The 20,436-nt window shown below is 53.5% G+C and overlaps 1 protein-coding gene across 1 annotated transcript; it reads left to right on the forward strand.

Moving 5' to 3' along the window:
• Nucleotides 1-1,838: 1,838 nt before the first annotated feature.
• Nucleotides 1,839-19,982, forward strand: SGSM1 (small G protein signaling modulator 1; the record flags this gene model as incomplete). Its single annotated transcript, XM_009874432.1, is given in 23 exon segments — nt 1,839-2,001; nt 2,819-2,971; nt 3,547-3,614; nt 4,094-4,239; nt 4,699-4,830; nt 5,338-5,462; nt 7,011-7,078; nt 7,512-7,675; nt 8,370-8,499; nt 10,771-10,909; nt 11,293-11,357; nt 11,751-11,896; nt 12,509-12,637; nt 13,105-13,140; nt 13,142-13,315; nt 15,528-15,599; nt 16,350-16,934; nt 17,110-17,234; nt 18,182-18,264; nt 18,374-18,483; nt 18,739-18,835; nt 19,263-19,430; nt 19,894-19,982. Coding segments are annotated over 23 exon segments (3,167 nt in total), but the record flags the coding sequence as incomplete, so codon positions are not given.
• Nucleotides 19,983-20,436: the final 454 nt, after the last annotated feature.

Raw genomic sequence — 20,436 nt, forward strand, 5'->3', positions numbered from 1 at the left:
TCGTCGCTGGCTCCTCACTTGCTGCGTGCCCGGGCAGGGAGCCTGGCAGGAGAGGCCAAGTGGCCGGGGCTTTCCGGGTTTTGGGGAGCACCTCATAATGCTGCCTTTCAACAGACCCTGCTGGAGAGAGGTAGGCGAAGCCTCACACAGGGGCTTAACTGCCGAGTACCAGCTGTGAGGAGCCAACTGAGTCATCGCCAAGCTGGGAGGGTCTCTGAAACCAGACCGAGCTGCTGGCGTTCCTTGTGGTTTATCCCCAGGTTCTCTTAGCTTTTTCAGGAAAACATTTGTGTGAGGACTGAGGTTTTTTGTGAAAAAATCACCCTGTTTCTTCTGCTGCTGGAGGAGTCTTTGGTGTGCCTGTCTCTCACTGCTGAGCTCTCTCCTTCTCACTTGGACCCTCCTAGCACGGGGAGCAAAACCTCTTGTTCTGGCCATACCCATCCCTCAGGAAAAACTTGCGGAAGTTGTTTGGTTTCTCTAGAATCTGCCCGAAACCCACGGGGAGAATGTCACCCTGTTTGTCTGCATAGTAAAACAATTATCCTAGAGAGAAGATGCAGTGCACTTGCTTGTTAGTTGTCATGTGTCTGGTGAGAACGTTTTCCTGAAGGCCAGGTGGGGTTGTTCTCTGTCTTAAAATAGATTGTCTGAGAAGTTTTATATCCCGTCCATCCATCTAGCCCATTGATTAACGATGGTGGTTTCACTGATGAGCACACTGAAGAGAAAGGAGAGGGTCCCTCATGCTGAGCTTGCAGGGGGACCCCAAGCCTGGGGTCACATGGTTTCAGACCCATTTCTGGTCACCTCAAATAGTTTCAGACCTGTTTAGCTGGGGGAGCATGGCCAGTGCGTCGCTGGGCTGGGTACAGCGATTCTTAGCTCGAAGCTGTTAAACCACAGATCAGCTGTTTCCTCCCCCAGGCTCAACCTGACGGACTCTTGGCAGCTCCTGATCCGTGCAATTCCTGTCCTGCCATGAGCTGGTCGCTGTTCCATTGAGAGAGTCACCATGCTACTGCCGGCGATCGTGCCGGCACGGGCTTGGATGCTGGACGTGACTTCTGTGCACGCTGGCATTTCCCAGCGTTAGCATCGATTTGTTTGCATTCAGGGTATCGTGTAGCGGAGCCAGCTCCTGGTGTTTTCAGAACAAAGGGCCATGAGCACAGCACAGGTCCAAGTCCTTTCTCCTGCTCTCTTTTCGTGAAAGAGCGAGGTGCTCCGAGAAATCCTCACCCAGGCTGCTGGCTCAGCACCTCAGCACAGACTCCTCACTGTTGGTGGCATGGAGGTGTCACCTCTGTGGTCTGAAAGCTGCATGTTCTTGTTTCTTCACCGGTCTACTAAGGTCTCTTTAGGCCTTTGATTGGTCAGATAAGTGAGTCTGAGATGAGTTATCCCACTTCACTAGTCCCTCTCGGGTGATTTCAAGGAGACCCTGGACCTACTTTAGCAGGCACAGGTTAACTCGCCTTTGGAGCACTTACACCTCGGCATACCCACAGGTCGTGTTCACGTGCATGGAGCTAGTGGTTTTGTTCAGATTAGCCAAACTTATAATGGACTTCACTGACCTGAATTTTTCTTCTTTGCAAAAATAAAATTGTACCTCTCTATAGTCTGCAGAACTGATGACTCTGCAGGCAGTAAAGCCACCTGGGTCAAAAGACATCTGGGTTCCCTAATCTCCTGTCTGCTGAGGCAGAAGTAGAACGTGGCAGTGGTTCCCTCTTGGGAAACATTTCTGCTGTGGATGCAGCAGGAGGCCGGCTGTTGTGACGTGAGCTCCAGCATTCTTCTGCCTCTCCAGTAACAGCTTTGCTCTGTTGCAGCTGCTGTGGAAGCCTGCGTCTTGTACGGCTTGAAGCGGAGGGCAGCGGGGTTCCTGCGCAGCAACAAGATAGCAGCTCTCTTTATGAAGGTGGGAAAGAGCTTTCCTCCGGCAGAGGAGCTTTGCAAGAAGGTCCAAGACCTGGAGCAGCTCATTGAGAACGCGTAAGGCACCGGCATTGCTGTTACCCCACAGGTCGCTTGTGTTTTGGCACAGGTGTGTAGCTGAGGTTTGGCTGTGGACCGCGATGTCCGACTGGAGCCTCTGCAGGAGGAAGTGCTCTTCCAGTGGAGCACAGTCCTGTCAGGTTTTCAATAGCTTGATTGAGCAAGTGGCTTTTCTAGGAGACTGAGTTGCAGTTGTGGTTTAAGCAAGGATGGAAAAATTTCTACTTCCTCTGCCCCTTGTCTTATGCTCCAGGGGCAGCTGAGCGTGTGCGCTCGTGAACTGTCACAGTTTATGGACCAGTGCACTAAGCCAGCTGGAACCACATTGGGTCTGCCTCAGTGCACAGGGCTTGAACTTGCACTAATTCAACTGCTGTTTGAGTGGCTTCTTCATCCTTGGGCAGGAACCAGGGAATGAATGGAGCAGCTACCTGCGAGTCGAAATCTTTACACTGCCCTAAGCCAAGCTGCTCTGCCTGTGACCTGCTGTCCTCAGGCACAAGTGGAGAAGGTGTGTGGGTAGGAGAACTCTGCTGAGGCAGAGGCGTGTTCGAGGGATCCCTTTACAGTGGGAAACTGATTTAGTGAAGTGAATTTTCAAATGCAGATGTGGACCTTCTGGAGTCGGGGTGGAATAGATGAAGTGAGCGGCCTCCAGAGCCCTGTCCCCATGTGGTTCCTTGGGCATCCCTGGCCACCACAGTCAACACCGCTGGGGCTTTGTGCCCCAAGAGGTGCCACGGGTGCCCTGGACTCCTGAAGTGCCCTGTGATGAGCCAGTGATGGTGTTGTCTTTTGCTTTGTGCCTCTAAAGACGAAATCAAGTCCAGGGCGTCCCAGAAAATGTGCGCAAGATGCCGAAGCTGCCCAACCTGTCACCTCAAGCCATCAAGCACCTCTGGATCCGCACAGCCCTGTTTGAAAAGGTCTTGGATAAAATTGTGCACTACTTGGTGGAGAACAGCAGGTGAGTGTTGGCAGAGGCCGACTGTTCATCCACCCCAACTCACTGCCAGCACCTGCCACTCCTGAGGGTCCTGGAGGTGTCAGTGGCTGAACTATGTCCAAGTGGGATGGAGAACTCCTTGGTGGGGACAGGCCAGTTGTGCTGCTCTGTGCCCAGCACAGGGACTCTGGCTGATTCCCTGCTGCTGGTGGCTGCCACGCAGTTCCTAAAATGCAATGTAGTTGTGGTGTTGTTCTGATGGGTGCTCTGCTGATGGCTAGGTTGTCAGGGACTGTGTTGTCCTTGTCTTCTGGAAGCTGTGTGCTGTGCTGTCCTGTCCTGGTCAGGTATCACCTTCAGTCCTGGCGGTGTTGCGTTATGGGGTGGTGATGCTTGCAGTGTGCTGCAAGAGGGTGTCTGTTCCTCAGGAATTTCATGGCTGGCAGAAACAGCCTGTTAAGGCTTCCTGCCCTCTCACCATCAAGGAGCGACAGAGAAAAAGTGCATTACAGTGATTTAAAACCATTCTCTTTGTCATTTTGTAGTTCCAAGAGGTTGAAATGCTCCAACATTCTGCTGTCTTTTATTTCTTCTAGTAAGTACTACGAGAAAGAAGCTCTCCTGATGGATCCTGTGGATGGGCCAATTCTTGCATCTTTACTGGGTAACACTTTCCTCTTAACCTGCTCTGCCAGCTTGCTTTCCGAACCTGTGTTCCCAAGTCTGTGATGTGGGATGTGAAATGCAGTTGTTTTCTAGTAACTTGAGAAACCTGATAGCCCCGGCCAGGTAACCCTGTGGAGTGCTCCCAGGGACAACCTGATGTGCAGCTGCTGAGAGTTACGAGGCTGAGCTTGGGGTTTTCCTTTTCTTGCCCAGGCTTCAGTCCTTGTGTGGGACATAAAGCAGGGCTGAGCCTGGGCTGTGGGAAGCTGCGTGGTGCTGCGGCGCCAGGGCTGGCTGACCCCTCTGAATTCTTGGCTGCTGTTACACGTTGCAGCCGTGTGTGCTGAGCCCGATGCCTGCTGCCTGCCCTCCTGCCACCCACGCTCCGAGATGGCAGGCGCTGGGGATCAGAGGTGACCGCACTCATCAGAACAACACGACAACTTCATTGCATTTACGATTTTCTTTTCTGTGCAGTGGGGCCCTGTGCACTGGAGTACACGAAGATGAAGACCGCTGACCACTTCTGGACAGACCCCTCGGCAGATGAGCTGGTTCAGAGGCACCGGATCCACAGCTCCCACTGCCGCCAGGACTCGCCCACCAAGCGCCCGGCGCTCTGCGTGAGTCAGGGATGGCCGGGCTGGCAGGGGCAAAGCCTCCACAGTGCTCCCTGGGTCTTGCGGCTCTGCCTGTTTGAAGGTAGAAAAGTGCAGTTACTTGGTGTCTTCAAGCCAGAAATGCTGGGAATGCAGCCCATGGAGACTTGCAGGCGTGCTGAACTGACGCGGCACTGCCTCATGGGGCCTGTGCCCTTTCAGAGCGTCATGTATGAATGGAAAAACAAACGCAGCTGAAATCTGCTCGGTATATTGCAAACAAAGCACACTCCTGGGGCTTCCCTAAGTACAGAATGGAGCTTGGCCAGAGCCAGGAATCCTCTCAGAGAATACAGAGAGAAAGATTTCTGGTAGTGACTTTCTTAAGTGTGTAAGTGAGTATGGAATGAGCTTTCAAGAGAAGTTTCTTGAAAGCAGGAGGTGTCTGCACTCACTTCGTGTTTGTATGTGGATCTCTTCCAGATTCAGAAAAGGCATTCGAGTGGCAGCATGGATGACCGGCCGTCGCTGTCTGCTAGGGACTATGTGGAGTCTCTGCACCAGAATTCCCGAGCCACGCTCCTCTATGGCAAGAACAATGTCCTGGTGCAGCCAGTAAGTACCTCCTGGGGCACCTGGGCTTTACAATACTTCTCTGCTCCCCTCCAGGTAATTCTGCCCCAAGTTGCTCCTCGGTGAAGCAAAGCACTGGCGCGTTTTTGGTCTGGGAAGGCAGCGACTGAACTGTGCTTGCTGGATTCCCACTGGAAACAGGCTCTTGACCAGAGGCCACAAAACACCTCCTGCTGTCCCTCTTGCTTATTGTAATCAAATAAATGAAGTGCACATTGCTTAAGTGGAGCTGTTAAGTTTGCTTCAGCTGGGCAGCTGCTCTACGCCCTTCTCCAAGCTGGTGACGTGTCCTCTTGGGAGATTTTGCAGGGTTTCTCACCGTTGCTGAGTGGATGGGTTGAGGGGCAGCAGGTGACGCTGTGTTATGGCCCAGGACTGTGCTCCAGGGCCTGGCTTGGCCTCGGGCAGTCTGAAGAGGTGCTTTGTGCTCCTGGCATCTTCTAGCCTGCTCTCACCAGCTCACTCTGTGACTGTGTTTCTCTTCTCAAGCGAGATGACATGGAGGCAATCCCAGGATATCTGTCCCTTCACCAGACTGCTGACATCATGGCGCTGAAGTGGACGCCCAACCAACTGATGAACGGCTCTGTGGGGGATCTGGACTACGAGAAGAGGTGACTGGCTCTGAGTGTGCTCCCAGGGCGTGGGGCAGAGTGGGGGGGGCAAATGTTCCCCACATTGAGAGTTTGAATCTGGTGTCCAAGGCCATCAGGGAGTTCTCCCGCTGACTGCCTGAGCCTGTAGCAGGGGAAGGGACTGGGAGAGAGGCCTGAGGTGGTGGGAGATGTTGTGTTGTTGCCCGTCTCTGCTGGGAAGTGTTCAGCAAGACAAAGATTCAAAGTGTTTTCCTTTATTGCCCTCGGGGATTTTCACAGGAGAATGCTCTCTCTATGCGCTGCACGTTGCTTTCGGGTTTATTGTGGTTCTTTTAATCTGGGAGAAGTGAGGAGCTCACAGACTGGGGAAGAGTATCTGCAGAGAGAGGGAACAGGAGCAGGTCCCAGCTAATGGCGCCTCGGTCACACAGCCTGTGCCAGTTTGTGGTGCTGTTACGGTGCAGTCTGCCCCAAATCCCATGTGCAGGTATTCAGAGTCCTGTGGATTTAACTGAGTCCCTGGAGCTTGTTTGCCCAGGGGGGGCTGACATCTGCTTCGTTTGCTTGGCAGAGTGCATTGTTACGCCCTTTACTGGGATTGCCTTATGAACTGCTGGCATTTCTCAACAGCCACAGTCCTCTTAACAAACTACAGAATCGTGCCAGGTCCCAATTTGCCTGAAAAACGAAACAAAATCCCTTTGAACCAGCAAGCGCTGCAGGAGGGCAGGAGTGTTTAGGATACTGATTCTTTGACCCAGGGTAAAGATCTTCTTCAGCAAAACTTGTTCTCTTTTTTTTTTTTTGTTCTTAATTGTAGTTTTTTGGGTTTGTTTACCTGTGTTATTTTCATCTCTCCTCTCTTCTTGGCCCCTGGGCCATTCCGTTATGCCTGGTACCCTTCCCCTATAATGCTATTTTCACCTCTACACCACTTTTCTGAGTTCTTGACTTGGGCATCAGCCTAAGCTCTAAAACTTCCCAGTGTCAAGACGTGACCAAGGAAGAGAGGAACCAGATGACAAAGTAAGTATGAACCTACAAGGAACAACTCTTACGCACCCCAATGGTTGTTGACCGTCTTTTTGAGCTTTTATTTCAAGTGCTATTTTTGTGAAGTGACAGATAGTACTGCTCAGAATCTGGAAATTATTTTGTTGCAAAGAAGCAGGATGTTAGGAAATGCAGGGGAATCCTTTTCTGGGCTGCCCAGGGTAGAGTGCTCAGCTCTGCAGGGCTCCATGCCGTTCCCTGCAATTGCCAGGATCCATGGGCATGTTTTCTGTGTCTGGGGATGACTTGAGGGTAGGGAAACACCCCAGGGCAGGTGGGACTGGACTTGCCCTGGTTGAGCTGTGGCAGCAGGGGCAGTTACTAGTTCTGGAGGGATGTTGTCACTTCCTCAGGCTGCCTTCATGGCAGTTGCACTGCTGCTGGGACCTCATCCTTTCTGGTGCCTGCCCTGGCACTAGGGAAGCCAGAGGCAGGATCTGGAGCTGATGTGAGCAGAAGCAGAGTCTCTTGCATCTCTGAAGCTCCCAACTTCCCTCTCTTTCTCTGTTCCAGCGTGTACTGGGACTATGCCATGACTATTCGCCTGGAGGAGATCGTCTACTTGCACTGTCACCAGCAAGGTAAGGCCAGAGTGGGGGGCTGCTGGGGGTGTTACCACCCTGACACTTGCTGCATTAGGTCTTTGGGGAGTGCCCACGTGGGAGCGTTTTGATTGAGCTGCGAAGCAGATGTCCAGAGCTCTGGGTGGTCACTGTGCAAATGCTTCTAGGAAAGCCTTGAAACCAGCTCCTGGCTGTGGTGCTTGGCTGGGGAGTGCTCCCTGCAGAGCAATGCTCTCTGGTTTTCAAGGGTGTGATCTGCCAGGGAAGCCTTCTCCAGGGCCCTAGACATGTAGGAGACTTAGATAAGAATCCAAATAAAGAGGAAAGTCTTTATTTTCTATACCAGAAAGACACTTCCCTGAGCTTTCTTGTTTGCCCTCTGTATTTTCGATTGGTTGTATTTCCCTCATTCATGTCTGTGTCTTCTCTCTGCTGTCACTGTTGCTAACAGTAGACAGCGGTGGAACGGTTGTCTTGGTGAGCCAGGATGGGATTCAGAGGCCCCCACTGCGGTTCCCCAGAGGAGGCCACTTACTGCAGTTCCTGTCCTGCCTGGAGAACGGCCTCCTGCCCCACGGGCAGCTGGATCCACCCCTCTGGTCGCAGCGGGGAAAGGTGGGCACCCTGAAACTGGGCTTGTTCCCGAGCCCACGGCACCGCGGGTTCTTGCCAGTGTTCCCCTGTGGCCTGTCTTGAAGCAGAGCTGATGGGTTGGACCCTCTGCCCAGTGTTAGAATCATAGAATGGCCTAGGCTGGAAGGGACCTCAGAGATCATTTTAATCCAGCCTCCCTGCCGCCAGGGACGTCACCTCTCGACTAGATCAGGGAATACATGGGGAACGGACGGGAATCGAACCTGCGACCTTGGCATTGTTAGCGCCATGCTCAACTGACTGAGCTAACCGGCCCCCTAGTTAGTGGCTGCTGCATTTTAAACGGTCGCCCCTCCCGAAACTAAGAAGGAAGGTGGGCTTGAAATGTGGAAGCCTGGTTTAACTCATGGCCTCAACCGGCTAAACAGACCCTTCTGGGCAGAGGGTGCGGTGGTGTGGGAGCGCTGGCTGTGCGGTGCAGCGGGTTTGGTTCTCATGGACCTCTGTTACACACACCCTGTGCACAAACAGGCTGATCTACTCACTGTGTCAGTGAAAACTTAATCCCAAAGCTGCTCAGCACAGGGGACGTGCAAACAGCCCCCAGGCTGACGAAGGCTCTTGTTAGGCAGGAGCTCGGCGCACGGGGCAGTGACCACACCGGCTGCGTGGTTGGTCACGGGGCGGTTTGTGTTGAGCGGGTTTTGTTCACCAGGGCAAGGTGTTTCCCAAGCTGAGGAAGCGAAGTCCCCAGGGCTCCTCCGAGTCTGCCTCCGACAAGGAAGATGACGAAGCCACCGATTACGTTTTCAGAATAATCTACCCAGGGACACAGTCTGAGTTCGGTGAGTGTGTTGGTGGAGTGTTTTGGGTGGGTTGTCATGGGGGTAGTGTGAACAGCTGGAGACATAGCCCTGACAGGCACGTGGCAATTTGTGCCAGGAAATGGTTCCAGAGCAATGGGCTTTGCTTGTAACAGTACTGCCTTTTAACCACCCTCATGTGTAGGTTGGGACCTTATTTTTGTGTTTTAACCTTTTGTTTGCTACCGAGTCCTTCACTTCTGCAGCTGCACAACGGTCCACAGCAGCCTTAATGGTTGGAAGAAAAATTCTTGCATGTAATTTCAGTAGTAAGGTTCACTTTGGCCATGTTCCTTTCGACCATCACAAGCCTCCAGGGCTGATTCTTTCCTTGCTATCACCAGGCCAACTCTACAAGTGCTGCATTAAATCCTACTGCGTTCCTTCAGCACAAAGGAGCTCCCTTCGCTGTGTCCTGCCAGGCCTGACCCGCATGTCTTCACTCCCAATCTCACAGGGCAAGGCAGAGGATGCTGCTGGATTCACCAAACCAGGCAGTGCCCTGAGTGTCTGCCCGTGAACGGTCTGAACCATGTGCTTGGCTGAAATGACTGTACATTGGCCCTTACCCTTCTGCGGAATACCAAGAACAATTTCTTGGCTTCTGAGAACATCATAGATGACTTTATAAGGGTGGAAGCCCAAGAGTGCAATGGAAGGCTTAGAGAGTGATTTGAAAAAGCTATGCAACTTGATCAAAAAAGTGTTCCTCTATTTTTGAGGCTAGAGGAGGCAATCACATCTCCTGTGACTTAATATCAGTTAAGATTATACTCAACTTCCCCTGCCTTTAGCTGACTAACACAATCAGTGAGTCAGATAAAAATCTGACTGAGGCTACAATAACAGATAGAGATGCTCCTTTCTGTAGCTTCCTTTTGATCTACTCCTTAAAACGCTGGGGGCCAAATTTTCTACAAAATGAATTGCTGCAATCTCCTCAGCTGGCGTCATCAAAGTCAGTGCGGTTCCTGTGGACCTTCCCAGAGGGGGGTGGAACTGCATCAGTTCTCTCTTCTCCACAGATTCTTCCTTCTTCCCCTTTTATTTGCGCCCTTGTCCTCTCTCCGTGTCTCTAGTTACCATTAGTGGTGGTTTTCATCCTTTCCTTGCGTCTGTGACCTCCATCACTGCTGTGAGAAGGAAGATGGCAAGGACTCCAGCTGCAAGCAAGACGGTGGTGATCCCTAAGTGGTTTCCGAGTCTCCCCATCACATCTCGACCTCTTCTTGCCGCTCGGGGGGCCGCTCAGCTTGAGTGTAATGCTCCTGTCGTTGGTGTCAGGGACTACTGCTCGCCTGTGCTGTCACTTGACAATTCCTGTAGAGGTGTCCCCTGTCACTGCTGACCATCACTAACCCATCAGCTCGATATGAGGGAATTAGGAATGTTTCAACACTTTTCATGCTATCATCAGTTATTCAATAGTCAGTGAGATGAAGGGCAAGTGAGGAAACCCTCTCCCAGCAGGCATCTGGAATTTTTACCACAATTTAGTTTCCAAGGAGGAATAAATATGATTATTCCTCATTAATCTTTTTCTGCATCCCACGATTTGCCTTCATCATGGTGACCTTTTCCTAGGGAGGCCCAAGTCCGAAGCGCACGGCTGTTCCAGACCAGCAGCCAGGCTGCTCAGCGTGGGCACAGCTTGGCTCCCCTCACCCTGCCCCTGGCTGTTTTGTGGGGCAGGACCTGAGCAGAATCTGAGGCCGCTGCAAACAGAACTTCAGAGTTTCAATGGGGATTTAGCAAGTGACAACATGAAGAGCTGCTTGATCCTGCTGTCCCTCTCATCCTCTTCATCAAAGTCTGTATCTCCTGTCTTGTGATTTCAACACCCACTTTTTTCTTTGAATCTTGGATGGGATCCAAGGGCAATGGTTGATTTCAATCATGTTTTTTCTTGTCTGTGTGATGGTCTGTTGCTGCCCCTTTTCTGGAGTCTTTCCGTATTGGGTGTTTGTTTTCTGCCTTGGTTAGCACTCGGCAGTTTAAGATGATCTTGCTGAAGGCACTGTAGTTAATTAGCAGATGGTTTTCTCTCTCTCATCAGTGCTTTTTATTTCCTTTCTCCTGAGCTCACCAGTGCTGGTGCTGTGATTACCTGGTGTGGGTCCTATCTGATTGCTGGAGTCTCCTTGAAAAGAGGAGTGGGATAATCAAAACTCTCCTCTCTGACCTCCCATGGCTCACCTGACTGTGGGGCAGGGCCAGGCAGTAGCTGATGCTCCTCTCTTGGTCATCTTACAGTAGCCCAGGACCTGATGGACGCACCGGGCACTGGCCTGCCTCCCATGTGGCAACCCAGCACCCGCAAGTCCTCCTGCTCCTCCTGCTCTCAGAGCGGCTCCTCTGACGGTGGCCCATCCAACGGCTGCAGCCATGAAAGGTACGATGGCCCTGCTGCTGCTGGCTTTGAGAAATACAGGTAAAATTAAACAAGGGTTACAGGTGAAAGCCCAGCTGGCTGGCTCAGCTAGAGCAATGATGCTGCAAGTGGTGTCTCCAGCCTCACGCTTGTCTCGGTGGTCCAGGCACCATTTGCAGGGGCATGTGGGACATGTCCAGGCTGATGGGAGGCTTGTCCCCTCACCTCAGATGTCTCGGCTGCGATGTGTGGCCATGTCTTAGCAGAGGGAATTGCAGCTCTCCAGCTGAACAGAGGTCCCATGGTGCACCTCTGAAGGCAGAGCTGGAACAGATCAAAGCAGGGGCTGAGGGAATGCACAAAAGCGTTTCCAGTCCTCACATGTGATACGTTTTTGTTGGCAGAGCTCCACTGAAGCTCCTGTGTGACAATATGAAGTACCAGATCCTCTCCCGGGCTTTCTACGGCTGTGAGTACTTGTCACATGCATGATGCCTTGAGGTGTGATGGGCAAGAGATAAAGTCCTGGGCTCTGGGCTAGGAGTGGTGCTGAGGCAGCAGGGCAGAGGCCGAGGGTACTGGCACCAGCCTATTGTGTGCAGCCCTGTGTTCACATGCTCGGCATTGGGAGCAAACCTCTGAACACCGATCCTGGGACCTCAGCCCAGCGAGCAGCAGCGCTGGTGGCATGAGACAGGGAGATGCTGACCTGTCCCAGTAGATTCCCTGCTTTGCTGCTTAGGCTGTGTGTGACTTCAGAGGGTCTCCTTCAGGGACCAGATTCATCAGAGCTTTCTCCTGCACTTCATCCTCGTGGCTCCCCAAGTTTCCTAGCTTGAATGTTCGCTTCTGCCTGCTGCAGGGCTGGCTTACTGCAGACACCTCTCCACGGTGCGAACCCACCTGTCTGCGCTGGTTAACCACAACATCGTGTCTCCTGACGTGCCCTGCAACGCCAGCTCGGGACTCACCGTGGAGATATGGCAGAGATACCTCCAGGACAGCACGGTAGGGCCAGCACTCTTGGGACATGCCAGCTGTGGTGGGCTTGGGGTGTCCAGGACAGTGTCACTTAAGCTGTTGTGGCATGGTGGGGTAAAGCAAATGGAAAAGTTTCCTGAGAAGAGAAATCAGAAAGCCTGTTCCAGGCTGCACGGAGCCTGGGGCTCGTAATCTTTGACACGTGGAAGCTGGGGAACGAAGGCTACTCTCCTTAGCACACTGCTGTTGGGAGCCTGTCTGCAGCAGGGTCGGTCACCCTGAGTATTGTGGTCTTGTGGGGCATCCCAGCACACCGATACAGCCCAGCAGTTAGAGAGCTGTGACCAGTGTCACAGTCTTGACATGTGCCAGCGGTGACCTTGAGTGGCTGTGGGCCACTTGTCTGGCTGTGGTGAGCCAGTATTTCCCAAAATGTCCATCCACAGGGCCCTCTGGCTGTGCTTAAGGCCAAGCAGAGATCTGAGAGAGCATCAGCAATGAATGGGCAGCGAGTTTGCACGTGGTCAGTGTGTGGGCAGCTCTCTGGGTGCTGAAAGGTGCCACAGCTGGGCCGGGGTTGCCCTTTGCATCTCACAGCTGATGCTGTGTCTGTGCTCTGACGCAGAGCTCTTCCCACAGAGCTACGAGGACCAGGAGCTGCTGCGGCTGATCTACTACGGTGGGATCCAGCACGAGATCAGGAAGGCTGTGTGGCCCTTCCTTTTGGGCCATTATCAGTTTGGGATGACGGAGGCAGAAAGGAAAGAGGTTGGTGTGGGTCAGCAGCCTGGGGTTTTGCACTGGCACGCCCTGGATATTTCACAGTTTGAAGTGTCCCTGTGGCAGAGCCCACCCTGTGAGCCCACCAGGCGTTGTGTCCTGCTTGTACTGTGGCTGTATGCAGGAGGTGAGAGAAAGACCCAGATAAGCAGGAATCAATAGAACCAAGCTCGATGCTGCCCCGCGCAGCCACTGACTGCTGATGTTCAGTGCCCTGCATGCCTCAGGAAGGGAGATGGATGGTCATTTTTCCATCGTAATTTTTGCAAGGTGTTGTGGGTGAGGCTCTGGCTGGCACTGTGCTGGAGATGGGTGACTTCATGTCCCCTCTGGCCACAGCTAATGCAAGCGTGCACTTAACCTGTCTGTGCTGGGCTGTTTGGGGGGTGGAGGAGGCCAGTTTCTGGGCTGTTCCAGGGGTATCTTTTCCAAGACTCTCTCTCTAAACGCCACAGGCTGACGACCAGATCCGCACTTGCTATGAGCACACCATGGCCGAGTGGCTGGGGGGGCGAGGCCATGGCCGAGTGGCTGGGCTGCGAGGCCATCGTCCGGCAGCGGGAGAAGGAGTCTCATGCCGCGGCCTTGGCCAAGTGCTCCTCCGGGGCCAGCCTGGATTCCCACCTGCAGAGGATGATGCACCGGGACTCAACGATCAGCAACGAGGTGAGGGTGCGGGGGTTTTGCAGGGGCTGTGCACACACCGGTGTGTTGGGCTGCGCTACAGGGAAGGACAGAGGCACAGTTCTTGCTCTGCCTGTCTGTGAGCTTTGTCCCTCACTGTGATCTGTGCAAGTTAGGGTCAGGGCTTCGTTTTCTTTCATCTGCTCTTTCGGAGTGTGTAGCAGTAGGAGCGCACATCCCCTGTGGTACGACCTCGGTTCCCAGACTCTGTGGAACTGCACTGATGGAGAGGTTGTGCCTGAGTGACATGCTAGAGGTCTAACAAATTCCTTTTGGTTCTTGCAGCGGTGTTGAGCAGTTCTACATCCATGCCTCTGAGTCGGGGTCCTGGGCACAGAGAGCCTGGGAGCTGGGGGCAGCAGAGAGAGGGCAGGGGCTCAGCTGGAAGCCCAGTGCTCAGCTGTGGAGCTACGTGTGTCTGTGGAGCCACTCTCACCAGTCCTGTAAAATGTTTCTTGTGGGTGTTTCTGGAGAACAAGGGATACTTGTGACCTGGTTTGCACTCCTGGTGCGTGTCAGGATTAGCCCCACGAAAGTCCATGTTGAAGCAGGTGAGGAAGGAAGACCATGTTTGTGGCACTGAGGGGCTGTGAAAAAGGTCAGTGGATTTCTTGGCTCCCCTTTCCATCAGCTGCTCAGCACAGAGGAAGCTCAGGGGCAGAAGGAGCGGGGTGGCTCTAGGGCTGGCTGGGAAGGAGCCCGAGGGCTTGGGGCAGCCATGGTGCATTTGTGGGGCAGAACTGGGCCCCAGCACCCAGCTCCATGGAACTGACTTTTAGCAGCGCAGCAAGGAGTTGGATCCACAGCCCAAACCGAAGGATGTAGAAGGAAAAGCCTGTCAAAGGAGAGACAGTCCTGGCAACACAGTCCAGGGAGTGTTTCCGTGTGGGTTTTGTCCTTGGAGGAGAACAGCTCAGCACGCCGGAGCGAGCAGTGCTGCCTTATCTGACCTCACGCTGCTGCACCAGAGGTGAGTGGAGGCCAAGCCGAAAAGTAGGAGCAGCACTGGAGACTTCATCTGGCTTCCTCTGGGGAGTTTGTGTGACAAATTAGGAAAGAGATGAGCTTAGCCCCAGCCAGGCAGGCCACATGTGTACAGAGAGGGAGAGATTTCGGGAAGGCAAGTCCGACCCAGGGCCTGCATGCAAGAGCTGCGAGGAGCAGAGGTGGGCTGTGTGTCGGCGTTGCTGGAGCCCCAGGAATCGTTCCCATCCTGACAGCATCTCTGCTGTGGTGGTTCTTTGGTGTCCACATCTATCTGCTCTGGGAGCACGCGCCAGGAGGGGAGCTGGCGGAATTAATACAGGCAAAGGTTCACCCTTTTCCCATCTTATTCTGAAATTTCCTGTTACAAAACACTCCCATGGAAATGGAGGAAAACTGTCGCCCTTCCTCTCTCCATCAGAGCCCTGCCCCACCAACACCCACAATGCGAGGGTGGGGACAACTCCTGCTGCCGTTTTCTTAAAATCCTATTGTTGGCGCGTGATGTCAGCGCGACGCTCCTTGTGCCTCGACTCGCGTGCGATAAGCTCAGAGTACGGGCAGGACTTGCTCTGCGGTGAGGACTGGTTGCTCGGAGGGAATCCGTGAGGCAGAGCGCCGACCCAGTCGCTGCGAAGCCCGACGCTTCCTTCTGCACTTCAGCTGGAAGCCAGAAAAGGGTGCTGTTGACTTTTAGAGGGGCTGCCTTGACTGAGTTTGGCTTAAAACATCAATATTTGTCCTTGAAGAGAAGGAAAAAAGCACTAATATACTTGGAGGGATTGTTTTATAGCCTCTGACTTCATCGTTTATGTAAACTGAGATGGAGTGAGCCGCGTTGCTGCCAAATTAGGACAGAGATTTGTAGAAATTTGCACTCCAGGGAGACAGTGTGACCTCTTTGAAGGCCAGAAGCAAGCAGTTCCTCTCGGACCCAAACACACGGCGTTTGAACAACCAGATTGGCCTGGGACTTTGGCTTTTGTCATCTTCTCCAGCAGTAAATGTCAGTGGCGGGCTGAGGCAGGGCGCTGCGCCGTGTGACAGATCTGCACGGCAGAGTTGACGGGTCAAATATGAGAACTTATTGAGTGCTTTTTCTGCTTGTTTTTCCGTGCAGATGGGCTCGCCTCTGAGAGCCTGAGCCTCTCTCTGCTCCAGACACCCTGCTCTTTGTGTTTTCACTGGCCTTTTCCCCTCTCTCTTGCAGTCTTCACAGAGCTGCAGCTCTGGCCGCCAGAACCACGCCCGGCTGCAGAGCGACTCCAGCTCCAGCACACAGGTGAGCGGCAGCGCTTTGCCTCCTCTGGCTCACTGAGGCCACCCAGCAGTGTCCGGCTCTCTGCCCCAAAGACCGTAATGATTTCAGGCAAATAGAAGCGGTAGTTGGAGGAGGTAAATGACTCACAAACCTGCTCTTGGAGCCACTAAACTTGGAACTGTGTGCTGTTTGGTGGAGTTTAATCTTCACCAGCTGCCTCTGCCAGGCTCGAAGGACCAAGCCCCATGTGGCCTTCACACTTGAGGGCCCTTGGCTGCTCTGTGTGTTAGTAACCGTGTGTTTAACCAACCTGTTTAAATGACGTTCTGCTCAATGTATTTTACAGAGTAAAGCGTGGTCTTTTGGACGGGGGACTGTGGGCTCCGAGTTGTGCAAATGACTGAGCACCGACCTGCCAAATCCAGGCTGGGGAACCCAAAGGCTAAGGAGTTTCTGTGCCCAGAAATTCCTCCCCAGAGTCTGGTTAAAATGGGATGGAGAGCTCAATGCTCAGGCTGAAGCTGTCTCTCACCGTGGCGAAGCTGGGGAGCCCCAGCCAGGCACAGCACCAGGGAGTTCAAGTGCCCCAGAGTCCTCTGAGCTTTGTTCCACAGGTTGCTTGTATGAGCCTTGTGCATCTGGAGCAGATCTTCCTCCCTTTCCACCGTTGGGAACAAGAGCTCCTGCGGACAGAATGCGCGTGTTCCCAACGGTTTGCTGAATGCAGAGGGTTTGCTTGCTCTCACGTGGCTCCCTGCTCGTGCTTTGCAGGTGTTTGAGTCTGTCGATGAAGTGGAACAGACAGAAGCAGATGCTCAGCTGGAAGATGGCAAACAAAGCAAGATCCCCAATGGGACGGTTCCCAACGGCACGTGTTCCCCTGATTCCGGCCACCCCTCTTCCCAGAACTTCTCCATCGCATCGGGGTTCTCGGAGCGCAGCTTTAGTAATGAGGACAGTGCCCTGGAAACCAACAAATCCTCGGCCAGCTCTCAGGGAAGGGCTGGTGGGTGCGACGTGCCGGGTACACAGGACCCGGATGGTGCCCAGCGGGAGGAGAAGCTGCAGGGCCAAGACAGTCTGGAAGGTGAATTTTCCACCAGTGGGAGCGTGGACTTTGTTCCCATGGTTGAGAGCTCGGCTGGAGTTCTGTGTGGTCGTGATGCTGTAGCCCTGACTGTGGTGGAGAGCTGGGCAGACAGCGAAGCTGAAAAGCAAAGCTTGGTGGAGAGCGAAGATAACCTCTCCGAGGAGCCAGAGATGGAGAGTTTGTACCCACAGCTGGATTCTCTGACCGTGACTGATCTGGCCAACAGTGAAGCGTCTGCTGTCTCCTCGACGGGTGTCACCTACTCTGTAAGTACAGACTTGCCCGCTGGGTGAGTTTCTCCCTGGGTGCTCCTGCGTTTGCCCTGTGCTAATCCTGAAATTGCCTCGTTGCCTTCCACCCAGACTCTGCCCTGTTGCCCTCGCGACTTTCCTTTTGGTTTCTAGATGAAAACAAATCAACTTTGCTTTTTGGTTTGGGCAGCCAGAGCTACTGGACATGTACACGGTGAACCTACACCGCATCGAGAAGGACGTGCAGCGCTGTGACCGCAACTACTGGTACTTCACACCTACCAACCTGGAGAAACTCCGCAACATCATGTGCAGGTGGGAGTCGTGGCGGGGGCTGGAGCGTCAGATTTTCATTTCTGGTTTCTGAGTTTCACTTCCTTGACTTCCTCCCCCAAATGCCCTTGTCATCCTGGAGCTGGGGCTGCAGCTCCAAGGACCTCACAGTTACCAGACTGAGGAGTCTGGGCTGTATATGGGTTGTTGGCCAAAGCAGAGGGTTCCCTGGGGCTGCCTCCCGGTCTGAACCCAGCTCGGCCCACTTGGAATGTGTCTGGGAAATGTTTTAATGAGGATCAGCCTGCTTGGTGCTAATGAGGAAGTGCCTGAAGCAAGAGGTTAGTGCCTGCCCTGGAGACAGCAATACCTGGGCGCGTTCCTGATTCTCTTTGTGTGGTACCTGTGACTCAGAGGTTGCTGCATGTGACATTTGCCAACTCAAACCAGTTCCAGCTCAGCAGCTGTGGCTGCTTCACGGGGCAGTGAAGGCTAAAATATTATTACTCATCTTGCAAATATGAGGAGAAGCTACCGTTTCATTAAAGCTGCTGCTTTTATCTGGCAGCCGGAGTCGGGAGATCTCTGCTGAGATAAGACCTACAACCCAGCAGATTTTGGAAAACCTAGTGGGCAGGATGGAAGAGATCGTTCTCTTGTGCCAGCGGTCGATCTGAGTCCTTTCTGAATGGCTTTTGACTCGCTACCAAATATGGGAAGATCTCTCTGCAGGGCTTGTTGCTTCCTGGGACGCTGGGGCCAGGGAGGTGAAGCAGCCAAGAGGATGAATCGAGGCAGGGAAGGGTGACCACAAGAGATAAACCGACAGTTTTGCTTTTCCCTGCGTGTGCAATGGCTGTTGGCACAGCTCTGGATCAACATCCTGCAATGGCCATGGCCATTGTGCCACACGTTTCTTAAATAATTTACAAACCGAGGTGACGTGGGAAAAGGGCTCACAGGTCGCTTTATCCTGCTCTCTCCCACAGCTACATCTGGCAGCACATCGAGATCGGTTACGTGCAGGGGATGTGTGACCTGCTCGCCCCTCTCCTGGTCATCCTCGATGATGGTGAGCGGGTGATTCATCTCTGCTGTCCCCATGCCTTTGTCAGGAGCCGGGGGATCTGCTGGGCTGGTGGTGGGATCTGAGCAGTTGACTCTCTCTCTTCCCTGCACAGAGGCTCTGGCTTTCAGCTGTTTCACCGAGCTTATGAAGAGGATGAATCAGAACTTCCCCCACGGAGGAGCCATGGACACCCACTTTGCCAACATGAGATCACTGATCCAGGTAGGGATGTCCTGGACCAGGCACAGCAGCTTCTCAAAGCAGAGAGGGAAAGCTGTTCTCGGGATGGGGGTCTCGGAGAGGCTGAGAGAGGAGCTTTCTGTGGGAAGGAGAGGGGAGAGCAGGAGGCTGTAAAAACAAGCTGGAGTAACGTGTGCCAGGATTGCAGAGCTGCGTGGAAGATGTCATGCGGTAAGAGTAGGCATGGCTGGTGCCTCTGGTGTGCTCTACTGAGTTTTCTTTTGCTTTTCTTGGCAGATTCTGGACTCTGAGCTCTTTGAGCTGATGCACCAGAATGGTGATTACACTCATTTCTACTTCTGCTACCGATGGTTTCTCCTGGACTTCAAGAGAGGTGTGTACTGGAAGGGACACAGCTGAGACCAGCAAAGTGGGGAGGGAAGGCAAGGTCTGCCGTGGCTCCACGCTTCTCGATACCCTCTGCGGCTTCAGTTCTTTGAACTTGGCTCTTCACCACGTGTCACTCTTTCGTTTTCCCCGGTAGATTTGTTGCTGACTTTTCTGTCTAGATGCAGAACCTGTTGTTCCAGAGCTGCTGGCGAGCTGCCACCAGGTTTTTGTCCTGAAGCCTGTGCTGCCTGCTGCAGGCCCAGATAATTGTCTGTAGAGATGACTGACTTATTGCTTCCAACTGGAACAGGTTCTTGTGGAGAGAAACCACCCAGCGTGTCTTCCCAGTGCTGCTGTGAACTCTGTGACTCAGGGTGATTGTAAACCCACGGCTGGTGCAGTAACTGCTGGGCTTTTTCCTCTGTTAATAGAGCTGGTGTACGATGACGTGTTTGCCGTCTGGGAGACCATCTGGGCAGCTGCGCACGTTTCCTCTGCACACTACGTGCTCTTCATCGCCCTGGCTTTGGTGGAAATGTACCGGGACATCATCCTGGAGAACAACATGGATTTTACAGACATCATCAAGTTTTTCAATGGTACAGCTTGTGTTCTCGTGGGCTGAATGTGTAGCAGCTGCTCAGATGTGGGCAGCACGTGCCTACCTGACTGTAGGGCTGTACTGGTAAACATGTCAACAGGGTGATGCGTGGGTATGCGATGCTGGTACACGGAACACGATGGTAGAGAGACCCCGGGCCCCTTAACAGTCAGGCCTGGTGGTGCTGGGGGAGCCACCCTGCCAGCCATGGTGACAGCCCACCTTGCTGTGCTTTTCTGCTTCCTGACAGCTCTGATCATCCCGAGGTGGTTAGTGATCGCTCTTCAGAGTCGGATGTCTTTGTGAGGGATGGTGCTTGGGAACTTAGGTGGGAATTTGCAGCTTTGGCTCCTGCCTGGAGCTCCGCTGAGAAGCAGAGAGGTGGGGGGCTGGGGGACTCCTTGAGGTGCCAAGCTGCTCAGGTCTAGCCTCTTCTTGGGTTCCTTCTGTCTGTGTTCCAGAAATGGCTGAGCGACACAACACCAAGCAGATCCTGAAGCTGGCTCGGGACCTTGTCTATAAAGTCCAGACTCTGATCGAGAACAAATGAAGGACATGGGGAAGACCAAGCATCCAGATGAAGAGCCGGGACTCCCCTTCAATGCTTCCTCCCCTTCTCCTTTTTCTCCAGGTGCCATGCCTGTGGAAATCAGGTAGTTGGACACATGCTGCTGTCTAAACTGGAAGTACCCTTAGCTCTCCAAGTGCTGTGTTCAGTGTTAGGTCCGGTGAGCCCCGGCTCAGATCTTCGCCTCCTTCAGTGACTTAACCAAAGATCCGTACGATTGCTTTTCATTGCTAAGGACTCGCTCTGGAAGCAGGACCCAGGCGGCCGCGTCCTCGCCTCGCTGCAGCAGGTGGGCAGCAAGGGTGGTTACCAACACAACTGCCGAGGCAGCTGCCAGCATCCCAGGTCAGAGCTCGGGGTCTGGGAGAGCAGAGCTGCCAGCCCTCCTCGAGGCCGGCTCAGGCGCCCTGCCTTTGTGGCAGGGAAATAAAGCTGC

This window comes from Apaloderma vittatum, unplaced genomic scaffold (genome assembly GCF_000703405.1).
Source record: "Apaloderma vittatum isolate BGI_N311 unplaced genomic scaffold, ASM70340v1 scaffold24968, whole genome shotgun sequence".
Classification (NCBI taxonomy): domain Eukaryota; kingdom Metazoa; phylum Chordata; class Aves; order Trogoniformes; family Trogonidae; genus Apaloderma; species Apaloderma vittatum.